At 37.6% G+C, this 22675-nt stretch overlaps 1 protein-coding gene across 6 annotated transcripts in view; it reads right to left on the reverse strand.

The window, feature by feature from the left end:
• Positions 1-22675, reverse strand: part of SPATS2L (spermatogenesis associated serine rich 2 like) — a 73045-nt gene that overhangs the window by 16452 nt on the left and 33918 nt on the right. For 5 of the 6 annotated variants that reach the window (XM_031601195.2, XM_090144231.1, XM_031601194.2 and 2 more), the window contains 6 exons: positions 19481-19542; positions 9755-9863; positions 5781-5830; positions 4611-4851; positions 2236-2436; positions 1690-1825 (listed from right to left, as the gene is read on the reverse strand). In XM_031601195.2, the coding sequence (XP_031457055.1) occupies positions 1690-1825; positions 2236-2436; positions 4611-4851; positions 5781-5830; positions 9755-9863; positions 19481-19519 (776 nt within the window). In that variant the 5' untranslated portion in view covers positions 19520-19542. Of the gene's footprint in view, positions 1-1689; positions 1826-2235; positions 2437-4610; positions 4852-5780; positions 5831-9754; positions 9864-10988; positions 11193-19480; positions 19543-22675 lie in introns of those variants that run through there. The other variant, XM_090144230.1, reaches the window with a different exon arrangement.

A 22675-nucleotide genomic window follows, 5' to 3' on the forward strand; every position in this document is an offset into this window, starting at 1 on the left:
ATAACAAATTTTAGTACTAGGTGATACGTTTCAATATTTTTTCAGGCTAAAACATGAATGCATACAAAATGAGTAATTTCAGTTCTGAATCTAATAATATATCCACTCTCCATGCATATTTAGATCAGGATAACGCCTATTTCACAACCAGAATAACTATTTTTTAAAGCTCCAATTAACTGTGAGTACATGCAAACAAGATTAGGCACATGACACACTACGGTTTTAACACTGTTGCAAAAAAAAATAAATAAAAATTGAGGGCAAGAGAAACTACACACCTAATGAGACCCAACTGTCAAATTACTCAGACAAAACGTCAGAACCATCTGAGCATAAGCAGTAAATGTTTTCTAAAATCCTGAGAGAGCACATCTACGAGCTACCACAAAAAGTGCAAATGGACAATGAAATTCACTTTATTATTGTATATTAACAGTGTAATTTGGAGCACTCCTGACAACACTAGCCAGTTTTGTACAACTGCCAATCACAACCCATGCTCATTTAGTTCAGAGATGGGAAAGAAACTATTTCTGTTAGACAATGAGGTACACCACCAGCTTGGCGCAAAAGAATCTTCCACAGAACCAGCTCAGTAATGCCTGAACTTTCCTTCCATACAGAAACGACAGCCCAATGGCACTGAAGCCTCTCAGGATGAATCACTGAAGACAATAAATACACCACTGAAACCCCGAGATAATGATTTTCTGCTGATACTACTGTACTTTCCTAAGAATTGCTTGTAAAAATACTGAAAAATATTGTGAATGAACTGAGGGCAAAAGGTTTTGTACACTTCTGTGATTTGTAAGTGACTCGTATACGTTTTTGCTGTTTACTGGAACACCATATAAAATGTAGGTTTTATATGGCATTTACAATTAACTAAAAGGTAGTTGATTAAATAAAAGCTAGTTGAGTAAAAGTTAAAACCAAAAATACATTTTTAAGACTTTAAACTTCTTAAAAGTTATATACTTTTTTCTTTTTTTTTTTTTTAAGTCATATATAGCAACGTGGAACTTGCAATATAAGCACTTGTGACAGCTACGAATTTTCAAAGGTCAGAACATGTATGCTGAAGATCAGGAAACAAAATTATAATGGAAAAAAGAAAAGAGTAGGAGATAAAGCAATGAGGAAAAAGAATGAATTAGAGATGAGAACTGGAAATAAGTGAGAAGAGTAAGAAGAAACAAAGAGGAGAAAATAAAAAAAGAATGGTGGGATAAGAAGCAAAGAGTATGAGAAATGTAGATTGAGCAAAGGACATGGTGCCAAAGGAGGTAAGATTGAATCTCTTCTTTCTCCACGTCTTAAAGCAGAAAACAGAAACTACAGAATATGCTGTAAGGACAGAATTTTGGGGAAAGCTTTCACTTGCTCAGTTATGTTGCCTCTGAACTTGATATGAAAGAACTAGATGAAGATGGATTGCTCTGGAAAAAAATCCCACTAGGTTTTATTTTTTCCTAAGTACTGCAGTTTTGTTCCTCTTTAAGAATATACATAAACATGCAAATATACATGTATTATATTCTTATTGCTGAGGAGTTTCTCAATTACACTACATCTTTTTTTGACAAGAACAAATAAACAGAGTGTAAGATCACCAATGTCATTGGCCTGCATGAGCTCCTTACTCTTAGGTGGTGCTGAGGGACCTTAAGCTGAGTTACCTACCAGCTGTGTAATTCTGCAAAAGCAGCTTTGATCTTCTTCACTGAATTATCTACTTCCTCTTTGATCATCATACGATATCTAGTTAGAGAAACGGTGCAACGCTGTAAGTCTTTTACTGATTTTTCAATGTTTGGCCCTAAAACAAAACAAAACAACAACAAACAAAAACAGCACAAAAGTCAGAAAGCTCGTTTTGGCTTTTCTGAATGAGGGAGCAGGAACAATATAACATTATTTGCCCACTGAAGTCCACAAGCCCATATTTTCCATAGTTCTTCTATGATATTCTTAAATTCCTAAACATATACACTCAAATTAATTCCTCAAACTAGATAATTGTCAAAGTAGCCATAATAGTTCAAATTATTCATTTCAAATTTAATTTTACATCAATCATAAATTATTCCGCTTATTTTTATTAGACTGAATGTGATTTTACTCCCACTTTCCAAGACATCTCTCCTTCACTTTTTTTTTTTTATTGTAGAAGCACCAGATTTCTGATCATTTTATTACACAATGACCACATGAAGAGACTTGCTTTACCTCTTTTTTTCACTGAATCATCTGGTTTTGTTTCAAGTTGGCTTGTAGCATTGGATGATTTAACTGAGGAAGATTTTGACTTTGGCCTGCCTAGGTTACCCTGCAATTGAACTGGTGACTGAAGAGGCTCATGCTGTTCTACTCCATTCACAGTCTTTGGGTTTAACTCCACAGACACTCTCTGACGCTCACGTTCTTTGCCTGCAAGAAAACAGTAAGGTACAATACACGGAGTTACAAGATTCTCTAGCAGGTCTTCACTCCTTGCAGGAAAACATTGAACAAAAAAAAAGTGTACTGAAGACATTAATACAAAGAGAGACAGAATAACATAAAGAAATAGGCAGACCTAAATTAAATGCAATATCCACACATCCTCTCACATCATACTGTGGCACATCACAGGGAAACACCAGCCTTACTTTACTATCTCGTCCCTGGAGTCTCTTTCAGGCAGTCACACTTTTATGGCTATGAAGGACCTAATCTCACAGACTGTGAAATGATATAAGCAAGAATTCAGCCTGCTATTTCTCACGGGGAGGAAAACATAAGGAGCTGTCAGCAGACCCCTGTGATATACTTCTATGGTGTCAGTTGTCTGAAGGTGACAGTGAAATGTCTACAGTAACATTAAACTGATAAGAAAGGAACAAAACAAAACAAGACTGACAATGACAAAACATAAGATATTGCAACACAAAAGGAAAAAATGTAAGACAAGGGCTCTCTACACATGCTTCAGCATTTCAAACAGCTTTAGCACAGTCTGACTTCCCCAAAAACCAAGGCACAGTTTTTGAACCAGAAGATCCTATTCACTCTTCTCTTCTCTCTAGTTCCACGTACTTCAGCACACATTTAGTAATACCTTTTGACCTCAAGAAAGTAGCTACTAAACTGCCTGCAAGACCAGAATTCTAGTGCATCTGGTAGTGTTTAAGAATCTCCTAACTTCTCTTTAGTACACAAATTACCAGGAATTTATTTTACCACGTAATGCAAACTTCAGAAATATTAAAGTTTCAGCTTTCTTTTCTCTCTGCTTCCTTTCCATTCTCTTCCCCCACCTCCTTCCTCTTCCACCATCTCTCCCTCTCTTGTCTTAGAAAGACCAGTTACTAGGTCAGTGACATGCCTAAAAGTTTATACAAATCTTATAAAATGCTTATAAAAAGCTACGGTAATATGTATCATCTTTGACATTCGTAAAAACAAACAAAAAAAAAATCTGAGATCCTTCTTGCCCTTAATATGCACAAATCTAAATGGCATCACCTCAAAGAGAGAAAAAAAAGATGACTGAACCCCAGTGTCACATAAAAAGACTACTGACAGCACAGCTATGTGAGTTCCTGAATTCAGGTCTGTTGCCTGCTAGAAAACACTTTAGGGCTGATTCAAATTTGACATGACAGATTGATTACACGTACCATATAATTTGGAGGAAAAGAATAAACAAATGTATACATGCTGCAGAATTAGTAGTAAAAATTCTTTTAATATCATGGAACTGCAGGATTTTCTGGCTCGTGGCATATTCTATCCAAAATCAGTATGAGTCCTCAGCAAGGGCAAGGAGTATTTCTGACCTCCCACACAATTCTTCAGACAAAATGTCTTCATAAGTAGTTCTGCAATTTGGCTGCTACGCATTGCAGAGATTTTATTTAATTGACCTTTCATAGAGCTTCTCGTGCAGAGGTTTGTTTCCATTGGTATAACCATAAACAGTAATTCTATGCTTACTAGAACTCAGCAAGGAAGAACTTTGTGTTACTGCTCCCCAGAGCTTCCAATTCAGTATCTAGACCCTAGCAGAAATGCATGCATACTAAGCAACTATCAGATCACACCTCCTTCAACACTAAGGTCCTCCTTCCCCTATAAGGGAAAATCAGTGGAGATCCACTTTGACTAACCTATTCAGGGGAGATGAGGAAAAAAAATGGACTAGCCTGGACTAGGCAGTAAAGAAGTTTTACAACATGCAGCAGGCCCGTACTACTTTGTCCCAGGTGAAGGACCTGATCACTTCTGTCACCATCTTATACCAAAGCCATTTTCAAACCCTGTATTCTCCTGTATTTTTATGTCATACTCCACACCAGCTGGGCCTCTCTGATTACAGTTTAAACTTTTTGCTCTAAAGAAGAAAAAAAAAGAGATACCTTGCAAGGATACTTGTTGCAAGACAAACTGTGCCCAGACACAGATCTACGTGCACAGATTTAACAAAAACATACATTTTGCACAAACATCACTCTCTGATATCCTTTTATTGTATTCATTTAATAGCAGTAAAAATTATGATCCCTATGTAAATAGGCTTGTCTGTTGCCAATTAAAAGGTGCCTCGTTCCAGATGAACTGACCTGTGGTTTCTGGACAGCCTGGTGCTGATGCTACAAATCGTGAGCTTTTGTTCTCCAGAGAAGTGGCTTCCAGTTTCTCATTGGCAGAATCACCACAACGGTTGTCCTTAGAGCATCCATTCAGATGGCAGACAGGTAGTCTCTGGGGCTCTTGAGGTGCCTTCTCAGGCCCATCACTCTTATTTTTAGCATCCTTGCTGCCTTGGTGCTGTTTAGATTTGCTTCTTTTTCTCCTATTATTCTAAATTCAGCAGTATTGAGAAAACAGACATTACTCAGAGCAGCTCAAAAACTCAATATATAACAAAAACCATATAAATACAAAATGATCAGTATTCTTAAAATGCTGTATAAGTGTCATTCACTACAATGCAATTTACATGCAGTGTATTATATAGCACACCACTGCATCTGTTCAGCTGAAAATATAAATAGTTTCAAATACAAACAGAAGACCCACATTGTTTTTCCTTTTTCTTCTAAACAGAACAGCTATACTGCAAAATGGTAACAGAGTCTGGGCTTCAATGATGCTCAACTAGTTCCTATCCACCATGGGGACACCCACTAAGTAACACGGACAATCTCTGAAGGCATCCCTCTTATCTGGAAGAATAGGAGCAGAAGACAGAGGTTAGCCACTGCTGCTGTAATTCTCCAACCCATAAAGTGGAGTCTCCAGAACAATGACTCCCTGGGCTGCCACTTAGCATACTGTGTATATATATGCATCTTAAACATATTCTTGAAGTGTCTGACCTGGGAACAACCCTAGAACATACTCCTAATTGAATACTCCTATGCATATGTTATTCTTACACCCAGGAGCAAAACCTCTAGCACCAAGTGGCTGCGACTCTCCAGGACACAACTGCATATTAAAAGTAGGCTGTTTGGGAATTTATTCTGTACTTGTCTAGAGTCTGGCTTCTACAAACACAAATGTGCTGTTCCAGAAACTCAGAACTCTGCACTACAGAAACAGCAACAGATGAACAAGATGAAAAACAGCGCATACGTTTGCTCTTAGGTATTCTGAACAGAGGCATGGATGAAGTCACCTATGTTAGCAAAGGCTCAAAAAGTACTGGCCAAAATGAAAATATTACATTCACTTGTAGACAGCTGATAGTGGTCTGAATACTCTGATTTTCCAGAGCAAGTCCTTACCTTCTTTTTCCCTGTCATATTCCATTCTTTCAGAACCTGAGTTGCACTACCTAGAGAAAAGAGGGAGAAATCATTTCAACAAAAGATATAAGAAAATTAGTATTTGGAAGCAGTTTTCAGTTTCCCAGCCAGGCAGCACTTCTGTTTGTTTCTGTGAGATTTCTAATGTTGGGAAAACAAAAGGAGAACTGCTGCCTCTGTCCTTTTTACTTTTGTCTTAGCTGATTACACTGTGGATGAGCTATTTGGCACTACTGCTGTTTATGCTCTTCCTTGCACGAAGTAATTAAGTGGATGCTTAACAAAATGCAATAGCATAAGCTTCAGAGAATAAATAATAATTTTTAAAAAAATCAATATTTTGTCTGAAAGAGAAGTATCTCAGTACCCCAGATAACACTAAATTAGGTTCTCCTGCTTCTCAAGCTTCTTCATAGTTTTAAATCTCTTGGCATTTTGGCAGATGTTTCCTGCACATTATCTGCCATATTCAGGAAACCTAAGAGCATAAAACTGAAGATTTAATTAGCATGTAGAAATATAGTTTTGTAGTCAACTGCAGAAACTCTGCATCCTTTGGTCCGTACACAGGCCTGGCAGTAAAAGCCATTAATCATATTGAAAACGAATATGATTCTGTATACCTGAAGTTTTGTCTGCCAGTCCCAGTGTTTGGTTAGATAAAATTTTCAGGACAAAATGAAAGCAGCCTTGGTCAGATCAGCTGCAGCTGGCACTTTGGAAGAAAACTCTTCTACATCCTGTTATCACTGGTGTGTTTTCCTTGATTCTAAAGCTAAAAACACACTCATGGAAGCATGCAGCCTGCACTTGCATCCAGACATTTACAGTATCAACAATCTTCTTAATCACACCAAGCTAGAACTTTTCCGTGTGAATTTGAGAATCCATTTTTCTAGTAAATACTTATTTACCATTCTGTGCAAATGGTTTTATATACTGCTATTCTTTCGCTCGTTTCAGGTGACATCAATGTTAAGAAGCGCTGCCGCTTTCAGGCTGCTACGAGTAGTCAACTTGTATTCTGACAAAAACATGCAAGGTTTTCAAATGCACCAAAATTATTTTTCTGTTCAAATAATCCAGATGTGAGATTATTTGGTGAGTCCCTCATACACATGGGAAGTGATTATATCTGTTTGCAGCAGTGCTAAGACTGATTTGTTAAACCGTGAACAAATACCCATGGAATCCAAAGTCAAACTTTGCTTCCCAGATGACACAACACTGCAGACAGAAGGTTAAGAAAGATTCCATTATATATATATATATAGTTATTTATCAATATTTACTTTATATATATATATATATATATATATATATATACACATATATACACACACACACATACAGTATATACACATACACAATTCCCTTGCTCCTTTCTTAAAAGTATGCTATCTTTGATAGAAGCTGTTCCATTATGGTGAAATAAAACCGCAGTTGCTGCCTTCATAAATCCATGCTGCTGAACACGCACAGTTTCACTTGAGAGCTCTGTTAGCTGTTTCCACAGTAGCATCCAATACTTTCTGTGTTGGATGGCATTGCCTTAGTTCTACTTCCCTCAGTTGCCCTGTGAGTACTATGCACAGTTAATATTACTTCAGGGACTGGCACAAACAACTCCAGTGCCCTCCCTGTTGGAAACGCACTACCATGCAAGTCCCAAAACCTTTACCGCAATGCATGAGAATAATTTTCTTGAACATGTCCACAAAGGAGCTGTACACAACTTCTGTTTAGGCCCGTTCAGGTAAATGCTTACACAGCAAAGGTGACATTTTAACTGCAGTTTTAAAACTCACATTTCACATAAATAATACATAACATACATATGTCACTCCAGATATAAAGAAAGATAGGAGATGACCTCAGAAAACTAAATTTGAACACTGATTCAGCATGCAGTAATTCTGAGAGCAGTAATAAATGGCTGTCCCCGTGTTATACGCTGTATGTAGCAGTAGGTTCCCTGTGACTGTGAGATATTTAAATCTTGGCATTTTTGTCATTCGCATGAAAATATGACTTAAAGAGCTATCTATATTCATTCTATTCACAGTAGCAGCTGAATGGACACACATCCCTGGTGCCACTTTGTGCTTAAACAAATCCAGGCTTCTGTCTTCGAAATGAGGGCAGTGTTTCCAGTGAGTGGCAAATAGTCTGTTTTCAAATGCTCAATTTGAAAAGACTTCTCAACTAAAGGCATAATGATGATCAACTTATCAAATTCAAAGGAAGGCCATTTAGAGGTGAGTTACATCACCTTAGTAGGTCTTTTTCAAGATTTTTTTTTTTTTAATTTCTCTTACAAGGTTTACTTTTACCATTTGTTCCTCATAGCTAGGACAATGTGTGGATAGGAAAGCACTTATTTTCCTTCAATACACAAGATATTTGCTGTTAACCAAAAAGGGAGAAGTATGTAGGTCACTCTAAAAGTAATGCCTCCTATTTATTTCCATGGAAACTCCAACAGCTACAAAGAGCACGATAACACTATTTGATAGTGCAAATTCTGAGCTGCAAAACACTATTTTTCAACAGTTGCAACCATCACCTACGCATTTTCACCAGTGATGAACAAGAGTCCACCGCACTCATAAAAATCTGCACCAGCAGAGGTGGCTCACTTTTTCACAACTGCTACAACAGCACTGTTGCTAGGAAAACTTTGCTCACACAGTCCAACTTTCACTGTTGTCACAACCACTGTTTGGTCTTCATAAATGTTCAGCCAGTGTCACTGAATGTCAGTGGGTGCCATTTTCTCCACTTGGAGGAATTCAGTGGCACACCTTTGCTTCATCCACACTTCCATGTCAGACACCATTTTGTCATATTGCCCCTCTGCTGCCATCTGTCACATAATAACCAAGTGTAATGGGATACTGGTGGGAAGATTCAACCTAATGCTATACCACCAAGATTTGCCGCTGACACTGTGGGCCAACATTGTAAAACAGGAGGCATTACTTTTGGAGTAGAATTCTGATGCATTTGTGATTAGCTTGCTCACATCTGCTTTCTACATATTTATATTTAATTCTTAGTACCTGATACTTTTTGACAGATGTGTTTCAGTAAATTAACTCAAACTAAAATCAAAACTATTCTGAACTAAAATAGCTATGAAATAAGCAGCTTGGTGAGATAACTCATAATGATTCCCTAATGTTTTGGTATCACCAGGCCATATGAACAGCCTCACAGTGTTGATTTGCTTTTTAAGACATAATAGGACTTTTGAAATTCTGGCCTCGTAGTATCTCTGAAGCACCCTCAAGCAACAGAATTTTGAGAGGATTTCCTCACATTATGCCAGTATTTCTACAAAGGTTTTCTAACAGACTTTGAGGAAGTTCAAAATTCTTGCCATTATATAGTTATCAGAAAAGTGTTATTTAAATACAAGTGACCTTTCACTAGAGATGGCCTCACGATGCAAAATACAAAGCCAGATAAAGATTTTGAGCATCTCAAACTTTCAATGGAGCCTTGCTTCAGCCATTACAAATATCAAAGCTATTTGCAAAATTTAGATTGAGGCTTGAATGTCAAGGTATGCATCAAATTCAGGGGTTTGTGGGCCCAGTTATCTGCTTCAGAACTATCCTCAATTTCCATTAGCAGTCTGTCTCCAGCAGTGAATCATCTTATGACATACACACTTTAAAGAGCATTAATTTTCATCAGAAAAAAAAAGGTCTGCAACAAGAATTACACTAAAAGAAACCTCTGGGAGAACAGATGAACAGCCAGGTCAAGCTCACGATGTGAAGAAACAAATATGCAGACAGCAGGATGAACTATAAAAAAATGAACTGGCAGAGTCACAACCATGTGAATTTCAGAAGAACAACAGAATGCATACACTACAGGCATCCAGAATACTTCAGCATGTAGATAAATCCCTCATGCCTTAGTGGAAAAAGTATTGTACTTACCATCTATGAAAGCCTGGACAGCCTTGTCTACATTGTTATCAAACTGTTGCAGCACCAGAACTATTTCGTTATTGCTTTTGTTTGGAACAACTGATCGGATTGCATTGATCTGGAAGAAAAAGAAGGAAGGTAATAATACATAAGTTTATCATATTCTTTAAGAAAACACAGTATTGTGCAAATGTCCATTTATATAAATGCTTACAATGTACAATGCTATACCCATATAAAGCAGTGTCAATCTCTTTAGTGCCTCCTGCAACAAATGGAAGCAATTTCTTTAAGAGACCAAAGTAGAGAAATAAAAATCAGAAATCAGTACAGTTGCTTCAAAACACCTGAGCGTCTTTTTTCTGACTATCCAGCACACGTTTACGATTAAAAACCTGATGCACTGCAGAAACGGAACTAGCAGCTTTCTTTGCCCCCTCTCTGCAGGACTACACCTTTGTGTATTTTAGTTATCAAATCACAATGTCATTATGCTAATTTCTGTTTGAGAAACACTGGTGGTCTTTTCGCAGTACTATGAACACGCTGAATTGTGAAAACAAACACGTGAAGATATGTCTGTTGTATGTAATAGAGCTAGGCTGGATTACATACTGAGAATATTCATATCAGCTTGACTTAGCTGTCCATGTAAATGCTGAAAAAGGAACAAACTAGATAAACTTTATGGCACCTTTACCAGTGGAAGCACCAGAAGGCGATTCAGACTTATGCTAAGATTTATTACTAAAATGTTATTTTGTTGTTTTACATCAACATCCATCCTCAGTCACTCTATTTTCTGTATACTAATATAAGCCATGATTTACTCAAGTTCTGTAATTGACAGTGATTGAAGGCTCTGATTCATGACTCCTGCAGGATTTAGCTTCTGCACAGCAGATGGTAGATACTTGCTTCAGGTCCATCCACACAGGATCAAGATTTCTAGATAAGTTAATCTAGAACTTCTGACTTCAGCAGAGACAAATTTAGTGACTCTGCTTTGGTAGAATTGACTTCACTCCTGTCCACCATCCTATCAATCACCTGTCTGCAGCTACACATTTGTCCACAACATGTTTCAAGTAACAAGTTTAGCCTTGGACAACTCAGGCCAAAACTATTATTTATATAGTCTCAAAATTAGCAACTACAATATGGTACGAGAGTCAAATCGCTTCTCTCATTTTCCAAGGACCCTTCCCAAAGGCCCATCTAATCACGTGTCCACTGTTCTTACCCCATGGCTCAGCAAGGTTTGCCCATGAGCTAGGGTCGCAGCCCAACAGCTAGCTGCACTGGAGATTCTAGCAAACAAAAATATCATCATGTTGGAAGTTGAGACTGTCTAGGCGATCAAGTTGATCAAGTGAGCCTCTGGCATTTCCAGGAACTATCTAGAAAAATCTGTCTGCTCAAGCTTCTCTCTTCAGTTGCTATGCGTCTGAGAGTGGGAGGGAAAAACAAAACAAAAAACAACAAGCAAGCAACTGTGAGCACAGCTCTTTATGCACTGCAGGCATTCTAGGTGAAAACCATCTGAAATTAATAGAATGCAATGAGAAAACCCAAGAAAAACGAGCTTTATTCATTCCCTGATTGTGGGCACTAGCACGCTATTTTATTTATTGATAAAACTGCAACAAGCATGAACTGAGTTGGCTCCATACCAATAAAAGTTGGCAGATACATGAGAGCTACAGCAGGCCACAAGCTGCTGTCCACTTTATATTCAAGTTGGTAGTTGCCAAACATTCCCATCATGTGGACTACACATTCTCACAAAAACCTCCCCTCTTCTTTCACAATCTTATGGTTCATCTCTCTACCCACTCAGAACTGCTTAAGCTGCTTGTGGCAATTACTTACAGAAGAATAGCAAAAGGAAATATTTAGTGTACTCCAGCCATTCCCATAAGCATGGGAATTCCACATGGCTGCTAGGTCCTTCTTTGCTATGAGAGGTCTGGAAGCCTTAAGAAGCATCTGGAAACTACAAAGTGAGGCCAAGACCACAGGACGGATCAGGCAACTTGCCACACCCTGCACTTTGGAAATTTTTGATTAATATAAAAATCAGAATTAAAAGCTAATTTGTTCTTGATCCCCCTAGTATTACAACCTAACACTGAAAATATGTGGACACATTCTAGTTATGGAGATAACCCCCAAAAAAGTAACACAAGTCTGTTAGGGAAGAACATTCACTAATACAGAGTAAAGATATTATGCCTATGACCAGCTCTGTGGACACAGTTCTGTTTTAGTTGGACATCATAAAAATTCAGTTTAGGGGAACATTTAAGCAGAGCTCTATGGTTTTACTGCCAGAAAAGCAATTGCCTTTGTTGACTGTTAGAAAAGATACACATTTATTTTTCTCTCTAGAAAATAAGAATTTTCATAAGACGACTCTTTAGTAAATAAGTATCAGATTGTACAGTAAAGCATTCTGGACTTTGGAAAATCCAAACCAGAAGTTGATTAACACACTGTTAATCAGCTTCCCTTGTGTATGTATGGATACTCACTTGATTATTAATTCTTCTGCTTTCCAAATTTCTGCATTGACTTATTTGGGATAAGAGAGGTGAAAACTAGAATTTCTAATCTGTAGAATATGCTATTAAGAAAATGATACATATACTCTTCTGTTCTGAAACAACAAAGCAGATATAAAACCAGAATTCCAATAGCAGAGAAATCACAAAAAGTTTTGCTCTGAAATATTTTGTCTTAAATTTTTTTTTTTTAGGAATAAAATGAAATAAACTAGGCATGTTTTCTTTTCTAAGTCAGCCAGATGTGTGCATCAGACATGACGTCTCCAACATATGCACTGAATATTTCATCCAGAATAAACTGGAATTGTACACATGCAACGAAAAAACTCAGTGGTTTCTGAATATCCAAAAATAATGGATAAATGGCTGCAAGTAAGAAATTCTAACATAATTCCAACCTAACAACCTACTTGACAGGAGGACAAGGACAAGCTGAGGAAGACAAGGTCATATGACAGCCTTAACTTTATGGTCCCTAATATTCTATCGTTTAGTTCTCTTACTCATCTTCAAAATCTGTGTAGATTTCTATGTTCGAACCTGAGGTCTGTTTCTACATGCAAAATGCATCCTATATATTTCTGGAAAGGAACGTGGGGATATACAAGAAAACACTGAAGGGAGATGTCGACAGCCTTGCTGAAAGCATAAGTCTAACAGAAATGCACTTACACAGCTGAAGGTCATAAAAGCCCCATTGCAATCTACAATGAAAGGCAGCTAAGCTGCAGGAATACTTGACAAATAAAAGCTGACAAGAAGGAGATGCAGAGTGGGGCTGAATGTGAGCTGGAGCCATGCAGTGCCAGTACGCCAGGTTCTGCTGGCTCACCTTCTGGTTCTGCTAATACACCTGTCCTTTTGCCAATACAGCTACACATCTTAACTGCTTACAAGTATCCAACTGCTTGAGAAGAGTTTGTCACTCTTCAACCCAGATGGCTGTGTACAGTTCATTTTTACTAATGGTTTGATAGGTCAATATACCAGGGCTGGGTATATTTCCAAATTATATCTCCCAAAACTTACAGTAATTAAACTTACCAAGAACATCTATCTTTTCAACACATAAACAACACAGACTGAAACTGGAATAATCAAATACATTATGACTTCTCATCAAAAATAAATTCCTTTTAAAAAACATATACCAACCTCATGAAAAAGAAGAGCCAAAGAACCTCATCCTATCACAGGATTAATGCTGTATTAATAATTAACAGTCTGCAAGAACAAACTCTGACTCACTGAAACCTGATCTTAGAAAGAATAACATTAACAGACTGCAGGGAAGTCAACTATTCTAACAATTTTGAATCATCATGTCTTTATCTAGCATGGATTTCCAGAAAATTTGTGTCACCATTTTGGGTGCTAGACAAGCATTCTGGGACATATATTCTGAATCACAAATAATTGCACAGTTAACGTCAGCATTAGCTGAGATGCTGTCTCTGGCAATAGTTACACTTCTAGGCTTTTCCCTTTGGTGGCCTGATAAGAGAATTCATTTCCTTCTTGGTTTATTGCTCAGAAGGCTCATTCAACATTCTAGTTTACAAAAGCTACTCTGAAGTTACCATAGATCTAAAATATAAAGCCCTTATCCTGAAAACTGCCATGTATGCTCAAGAGTGTGGAAAGCAGAACCTTGCTCCTTTTGGTCGGACATATTTGACTATTTTTCTGAGGATTACCGCTCAACCACATGAAATTTCAACTGGCACTCATTTGCTTAAAAAAAAAAATAATTCACTGAAATTTTAACTGCTCATGGTATTATCTTCCATACCTGAAGTCCTTGTGAGCACTTATCTCATGAGAGGTCCCTGACATAGCAAGCTTGAAAAGAAATACAGCCTGCTTCAAAGTTGTGAGAAGCTGCGACAACACCTACTCTGCATCCAGAACCAAGCTGATGTTCCTGCGTACTCATCCAAGTCCTTTAGGTTTTCTGTCAAGTTTCAGATGGTTCCCAGGCAACTGTAACAACACAGAATCAAGCATTGCCTGCTTGCTGCTCTACTCCATCTGCTCCCCTTTGGCATCATCTCAAAGAGGATGTTTTTGGTGAATAAGGAATATATCCGGGGTTCAGAGAATTTGTTTAAATATTTGTGACATAGTGACAAACTAAACTTCTTTGCTGAAAGCTCATGACTGTTCTGAAACCCCTGAACACAGCTGCTGTAATCCCTTTGAAGTGAGTCACTATTATGGTCACATACTCATTTAAAGTACTTTTACTCATGCTTGGTTACAAACACTAACCCACATCCACCTTCACTAGGTATGAACTATTAAGCTCAGCAGATTTTCTCTAAGTAAGAGCTAAATTCATTTTTCAAGTACAGTTATCAAAGAATACACAAATGTTTTCTGATTCTGATTATTCTCACTGTGTCAGTAGTAGATCTTTATAAGCACAATCACAGTGCATACACTCACTGCAACTGCAGACAGGTAGCAGCGTAAGCCGTGTTTGCCTGAACTACAATTCTGGCTGGGACTGACCCAAACCCTGGATGACGACAAGAGAAGGAGAGCTGTCTACAGCACTCTGCTGACTTCTGTAATTTATGAAGCATTAGCAGATACCCTGACAACATTAAACAAGAAAATGTATTTTCAGAACACCTCTTGACAGAAATAGTTTAGGTTTTGAAAAACTCCTACAAAAAAAAAATCATAAATACAGTTTGAATTTTCTGAATTAAAAGCTTATTATTTATGTAGGACCCATTCTTCCAGAAGCTTCGCTAACTAGATCAGTTCATTGTGACACACTGAGCACGTGTTTTTAACCTGCCCTTTGAGCAAAATAACAGCTTTGATCAGGTCTGCACCTCTCTATTTGCTATATGCCCTGTTTATTACATTTCAGATTGCTTACCCCTGATAAGCACAAACCAAATTCTACTTGCTGCAGTAATCTAGTGTGGGCAAATATCCTGGAATTACAATGTCCTGCATCCTCCTCTACTCTAATTTTTCAACTACTGAAATGGAAATTGGTTATGAGAAGACATATATTAAAAATATATATATAAGGTCTGGCTCAGTAAGACCTGTTTCACTTGAATAATGGCAGCATTATTTAGAAACCTAATTCTATAATACTCTTAGCCAAAGTTAAATAGCTCATCAAATGACAGAAGTGCATTTTAACCAACTGTGCTGGTCTTTGGACTAAGTCCTTTCACATCAACACATGTGTATGAAACAGCTGTGAAGGTCAGCCTTAAGGAGACCTAGTGAAATCATAGCTTGGAAACTGTCTGCAAACTGACAAAAGGAATTATTTTGAGAGAGATCTTGATGGTAAATTCCTTGCACTAACTACACTGGCACTGTAACCCTAGCTGCTGCTGCTGAAGTGCAGGGCTTGTATTATTTCAGAAAATTTGTGGACTATGTGCATGAAAATATGGTAATCAGAACTGCCCTGGCTCCACACGAGCATCACAGCTGCAGAAGTATCTGCCAACTATGCAAACACTCATTAGGCTGACATCACAGGCGAATATTTATGTTACTCTCTTGGGGAAAAAGTGGGGAAAGAGATAAAATACAACGCTTAACCTATTGACTTTATGAACTATTTCAACTGCAATGCTATGAGTAAATTACACAAGTATTAGTAAGATATTAACATTGTTTTAAGACTCAAATTAGGGGTAGGGTTTTATAAAATCTGCAGATGTGAGTATTCTAACTTCAGTCAGTATTACTTGAAATGTCTGACTCATTCATACAACTCCTTTAAAGCAGTGGCAGAAGTTTTACTTCCCTCAGTAATAAGAGGCTGATCATGGAAAGTACATGGGGAGATGCCACCATTTAATCAGGAAAAACAAACATTAATCAATCAACCAAACATTATGCCAAAACTTTGTGGACTCTCTACACTATTTGTTACAGGGAAACAATGATCAGCAGTCAAGTCCTAGCAGGAACAAAATCTTACATATACTAGCATTTGCAAGCACTGAGGTAGGAAAGAGGAAGGCTTGGGAAGGAATTGTATTCGATTCTGTCCTTTTAAACAAGAACTGATTGTGTTTGTACTGACGGCGATGGGGCTCAGAGAAGTAATTAAGTTTATAAATTTCATTTCTGTTTCCCAAAAATATTCACCAAAAGGATGAATAAAAATAAACACTGAACTCACTGCTTTTATGCTTTGCAGCATGACTGCTTTGCCCTGTGCATGTACGTTATTTAAGTGAGAAAGAAATCTGATTTACACTCTCTTGCCAGGATACCGTAAATGCATCTGCTCAGAAGTGCATAAGGTCTTTATATTTTAGCAGTTTATGGGCAAATACAATTAAAGCCAACTCAGAAAGGTGTATTGGCTCACCCCTGTGCTCAAATTTCTGTAGCACAGCTCCGCAATAACATGAATGTGGCTTTAGAAGCCTCTCATAGAAAGACCCTCCACACTGTAAACCAAATTGGATTTGTGAAATGGATGTTTTATGTCCTGCCATACCAATCTCACTTTAGAATGAGTCAGAACTGTCCAGTTGAAATAGCAGACCAACCGTGCTAGCTCTTTGGGCAGATATGTAGATCACGAAGTTCATGCTGTTCAGTTGCTAAGCCTCTAATCAGTAGCTTATTAGACTGTATTTTTCAGAATAAAACCCAGTGATTTTGCAATAAGATTTAACTGCTGGTAACTTAGATTTTAAGTTTGGCATAGGGATTTAGGGACATTAAATGCTGGCGGAAAACAGCAATTAAAAGAGAAACTATTATAAATAAGTATTAATTCTATTATCTACCTGCTTTAAAATGTGTGTGCTCATAAATGTTTAGTTTTAAGATACAATCAAGAGATATCAGACTTCGCACAGCAAATATTACATGGCACATAAAAGTCCTGCTGCAGTTCTGCATTCTAAAACTAGCAAAAGACAAACAGGCAATTTATAAGATCCCACATTTGTAAAATTGACTAAACTAACGAAAAAAATTAAGCTACATAGTCAATAAACATAACTTTAATTGATTTACTGAGCTGCATTTTAAGTTTTACAGTAATTTATTCTGGCACTAGAGAATGAGTGCAAAATCCATCATGCTACTCAATACTTAAATCCTGTCTGTTATTAAAGACTAAGGAATATACTCTTCATCAAAATGCACCTTGACATGCAAATCCTCAGCCACAGTAATTCATTCAGCAGCACACAGCAAATATGAGTGAAAAAGGACTCAAAAACCCCCAGGTGGCAGTGCATCAGGTCAGGCACTGTTTCCCGTCAAGGAACATAAAAGCAAAAAGGTTCTACAACCTTTTGAAAGCAAAGCGAATAATTAGGAAAAGATGGACACAACAATATGAACTCATTCCCACCTGAACTACTTACATCATTTGCTATTCTGTTTCCTTGGCAACTTCTTTCCTGTGGCAGGTAACAACAGTTTGTAACTTCTCTTTTGGGAAACATAATTAATCTGAAGCTTGAGGAAACCTTGTTTCAGGATCAATAATTGTCACAGTTCTTGAGGTCTTTATTAACTAAATGCAGTGTCTAAGCCATTAAGTCATGATCAATTCTCAGAAATATATTCCCTGATTGAAGAATTCGTTGCTTTATTCTGAACTCAGAAGTGAAATAGTAAGTTAATTAAAACCTGATTACTGACCTCTGGAGTTCAGGCCTATGTCTTTGAGAGGCTGTGGTGTGTTACATGTTATCTTAATGTTCTATCACTTACTGAGACTTCTCTAGTCTGGAAGGCCACATTTACAGTATTTGGCAGGTCTTCCTCATGCCAAATTACTTTCCCTGCTACTGGTCTACTGAATCAAGAAGCTGCAGTTTTGAATTGCAAAACCAAAGTTAGGGAAGTCTTTATCTGCTGAATAATATTTTCTTGCAGATGGGAAAAGGGTTAATACAAGAAACTATGTTTTTTTTCTTGTCTTTTCCACTGACAGGCCTGACACCCAGCAGGATGCATGTAGGTCTTATGATACAGTGGAAGATGACTACATTTCTCAGTTTCACATTGCCTTCAATTTTCTGTATTCCCTTCAAGTAGGGTATTTTATGAAACACACTCGATCCTATCTCCTTGTGGAATTCCATGATGTGAATACACCCAAATCAAATTTACATCGATATCTGAATAAATTTGGGCTTACCAACAGAATTAGGTTCTGGCCCTTCACGTACATCACACTGTCTTAGAATCTGTTACTGAGAGCCAGATCATGCTTAACAAAGCAATTCAAGGACTCTATTAGCTTTTTTCTGAACTTCCTAAATGTAAAGGTCCATATCATTCCAAGCATGAGACAAAACAAAATCTGATCTTATAAACATCCCAAAACCTTAGCTTCTTTTAAAATACAACATTGTGTTATACTCCTACACTCTCCCTACTTCCTTCTTCTCCTGTTCCTGACAAATTCCCTTGTTTCCCATCTGCATTGGTGAGGAATATCACTTAGGCAGATTATCTCTATACAAGCTGCCTGTTGGGAGTTAAAAAAAAAAAAAAAAAAAAAATCCCTGACCTATCTGTAAAACTAAATAGCACAGGAGAAAAACTATTCTAGAAGCCCAAGGCTCTCTTTAGATGGTTATGCAGCACTTCACAAAAAAGTGGCCTGCAAAACTGCAGTCCTAACTGCTATAGACTCCTTAATGCTTCCAAAAGGCCAAGCAAGACTAGCCAGTTATTAAGAGGATATACCCACACACAAAGAATGCGGTTAGAAGCAGAGCTACTCAGGTAGGAAAGAAATTCTCCTCTTTTCAGCTCTGTAATTTTAGGAACTGCCTCTGAGTATTACAAGTACAACATTCTTGGTTGAAAAATATTATTTCATAAGGCTGTGTTTCTTCAAAGGCTAAATTTTGTACCACAGCAACCATCACAAAGTGCTACTCTCCACAGCATTGTCATGTAAAGGGACCACAAGAGAATAAAAAAGATATACCTGACAAAACATTGTCTCCTTACAGAAAAGCTAAACGTGTTTCTCATTAGCCAAAATTAATATTCTAATCCTAGCAATACCTGTCTGTGTACTTAACTTCATTCACAGAGTTAATTTTAAATGAAGTATGTGAACAGTCCTTGAAGGAGCAGGGATGAAACGTCTATACATCATTTTGGTTTGCACTGTACTGATACTTGTGCCTACCTTCTCCTTGATATTTACTGGAGAACTGATTTCTGCCATCTCTCTTCTTACGAGAATACTGTCTGTGAAAAGAAGAAAAAAGCAAATAAGAAATGATTTTTAATCCCAACCTGACAAAGGTACACACATATAAATTGTATTCAATCATTGGAGAAACTTGAAAAAACTTACCTCTCCTGCTCAATCTTGTAAAAACAATCAAAAAACAACAACCAAAACATAACACAGAACAACAAACCCCAAACAAGTTCAAATCTCACACTTTCTCCAGATTAGTTCTACACACATTCTAAAAATGCTTCACAAGTATGAATCAGGATGGCAGGTATATCATACTTCTCCCATCCACGTTCATCAGACCCCATTCATTATTACTTGATACCTTTGAGTTTTAAGGAAGAGGAATACCTTAGATGAATTCAACAACTGCTCTCCCATTCACCGGAAATCCTACTTTTGCCAGAAAACTTTTCTGAAGATCCCATCTTAAAAAACTAGAAGTGCCATAAGGCAGAAAAGTACTGCACAGTTGACTTGTTTTTCAAAACTAAATAAAAAGATTTAACCACATGCTTCCTTATTAAAGCTAAAAAGGTCTGAATGATTAAATCTCCAAGTCTGTTCTGAAAGTTCAGGCACATAATGGAATTTGCATGTGATTAAGAAACCCTGTGATATCCTATTTCCAGTTAGTCAGAGATATTACACCACATGATGAAGAATTAACAGAGAAAAGAGTCCACTTGCCTAAACCTGTTTCCATCAAAACCAATTACCTTAGATTTCAATAAGAAACAAACTTCAATCTTCACATTTTTAAATTAAGTCACACATGAAGAATCACAGAGAAGATTAAGCCAAATGATATAAAGGCGACTTAGTTGCTAAACTCAATTCTTTTGCACACTGATAAGAAAATACTGTCATACATAAATGAGAATGAAATCTTAGTTCTTTCTAACTTTTTAAGCTGAAACACTTCCTCCTTTTTACCATTTAAGCCCTCTGCTGCTATGTAGACTGATAATATTTCCCACAATTATTCTAGATCTCTTAATGCACTTAAAAAAAAACCAAACACCTCCTTTAACTCCAGCTTTGGAACACAGCAATCTGGGGGTGTTGGAACTCCAAAATGTTTCTATTAATATGATATAAGTATCTTTACTTATTTTTCTATGCACATGTTTTCTAATTAAAAATATGAGGTTCAAGGAAGCACATTCTCAAACATAGCAAGACTTCATGGTAAACAGGAAAGAAAAGGGAAAGCATTTTTGAGTTTCAGTCTGATGGGGAACAGACATCACAAAACAGGTGCCAGAAGAAAACAAAGAAAAAAGTAGCCTTTACTGAAGTGTCATTAAAAAATGTCTGAAATGAGTTAAGGTTCCTCCTGCCCTCTGTGTCATGAACACATTTTACCTGTCTATATAAAGCACATACCTTTCATCTGACTTTGTTCAGCGGTTCAGTGAGCTTACAAAGAAAGAACCCAGTCTCACTATATATCTGGTAGGAGTTCTTCCTGGCATCTGGGTCACTAATGCCTTAGCACCACTGAATAAAGCATTTCAGATTAGAAGACCCCCACACTTCACTATTGTTGTTTTGTTGTTTGTTTTTAAATCAAGAATCAAAGAGCTTGAATTAGTTTCTCTGTCAAGCCCATCCAATGACAGCAGACTTACAAAATGTCAGGAGAAAGCAGGCAGGAAGACTATGTGGAATGTGAGCTTGGGACAACTCCATTTCCAGTATTTAACATGTTAACTTAATGCAGTCCATAGTACCTATAACATTTTGGGCTGGAGCACCTCTCCTGTGAGGAAAGGTTGAGGGAACTGGGCTTGTTTAGCTTGGAGAAGAGCAGCTCTGAGGAAACTTCACTGTGGCCTTCCAGTACTTGAAGAGAGCGGATAAACAGGAAGGGGAATGGCTGTTTACGAGGGTGGATTGTGATAGGACAAGGGGGAATGGCTTTAAACTGAGACAGGGGAGGTTTAGGTTAGATATTAAGAACTTTTTCACACGGAGGGTGGTAACGCACTGGAACAGGTTGCCCAAGGAGGTTGTGGATGCCCCATCCCTAGAGGCGTTCAAGGCCAGGTTGGATGTAGCTTTGGGCAGCCTGGTCTGGTGGTCGGTGACCCCACCCTGGCAGGGGGTTGAAACTACATGATCATTGTAGTCCTTTTCAGTCCAGGCCATTCTATGATTTTCTTGCTTCTCTTTTACTTCTGCTGTCAGCTGTTTCTTATGCCAAGTGGGCACAGAGCATAAGACATAGGCCACTAAATTTCCACGCAGACTGAAAAACCTAGCTCTAAAATCACCCTAACTCTTCATTATCCCTCACAGCTTTTCAGAAAAACATGCTTTCTATCTATCAACATCAAGCTCTGTGTTGCAATGGTATTATTCTCTGATAATATTTTAATGAATAGTTATTTTACTTGCTCACCCTCATACCTATTATCCAGCAGCTCCAGCAATACTACAGACAAATGAATGGAAGCCTGTTCTCTTGCATGCACTTAAGCCAAAACATACATTATGATAACAACAATAAAAGAAACACAGTATCAATAGAAACAACAGATAAAAAATAGGAAAACTTAGGATGAACGGAATGCATCACAAAAGACAAATAAAACAAGGTTCATAGCTAACAAACCCCTCTGATCCTAAAAACTACTACTATGTAAAACTAACACATAATGGGAAAATATCCATCACCTTAAATCTTCATGTTCTACTTCTTCAGCATACCGTACCAACTTTGAACCAAAACTGTATGTTGTAAAACTACATCATGTACAAAGCAAATTAATCAGTGATCTTACTAAGTGAAAAACCCAAACTTGTCAGTTCATGTTAGTTCAAAGGCAGTAGCTAAATTATGCATCCAATTCAAATTAAATGTGCTGATTAAACCATGCAAGAGCAACACTTAGCCAAATTTAATCTTTGTAGCAATGCTCTGACCCACTTTAAGACAAGTCACACAACACCGTCCCAGAGTTGACTTGCCTCTCCTTTGCTGTGTGCTCCAGGTATTACTAGTCGTAGTTTTCCACTGACGAATGTGATGTTGGTTCAGCTGGCTTACAATTGCAAGCTATATCAGGACTGGGCAAGCCAACAAAACATACCCTCAAAAGAGGTACATTTCTTTCCCTCTTCTTGCCCCCC

The sequence above is a fragment of the Phasianus colchicus genome, chromosome 7 (genome assembly GCF_987193195.1).
Source record: "Phasianus colchicus chromosome 7, bPhaCol1.hap1.1, whole genome shotgun sequence".
Classification (NCBI taxonomy): Eukaryota; Metazoa; Chordata; class Aves; order Galliformes; family Phasianidae; genus Phasianus; species Phasianus colchicus.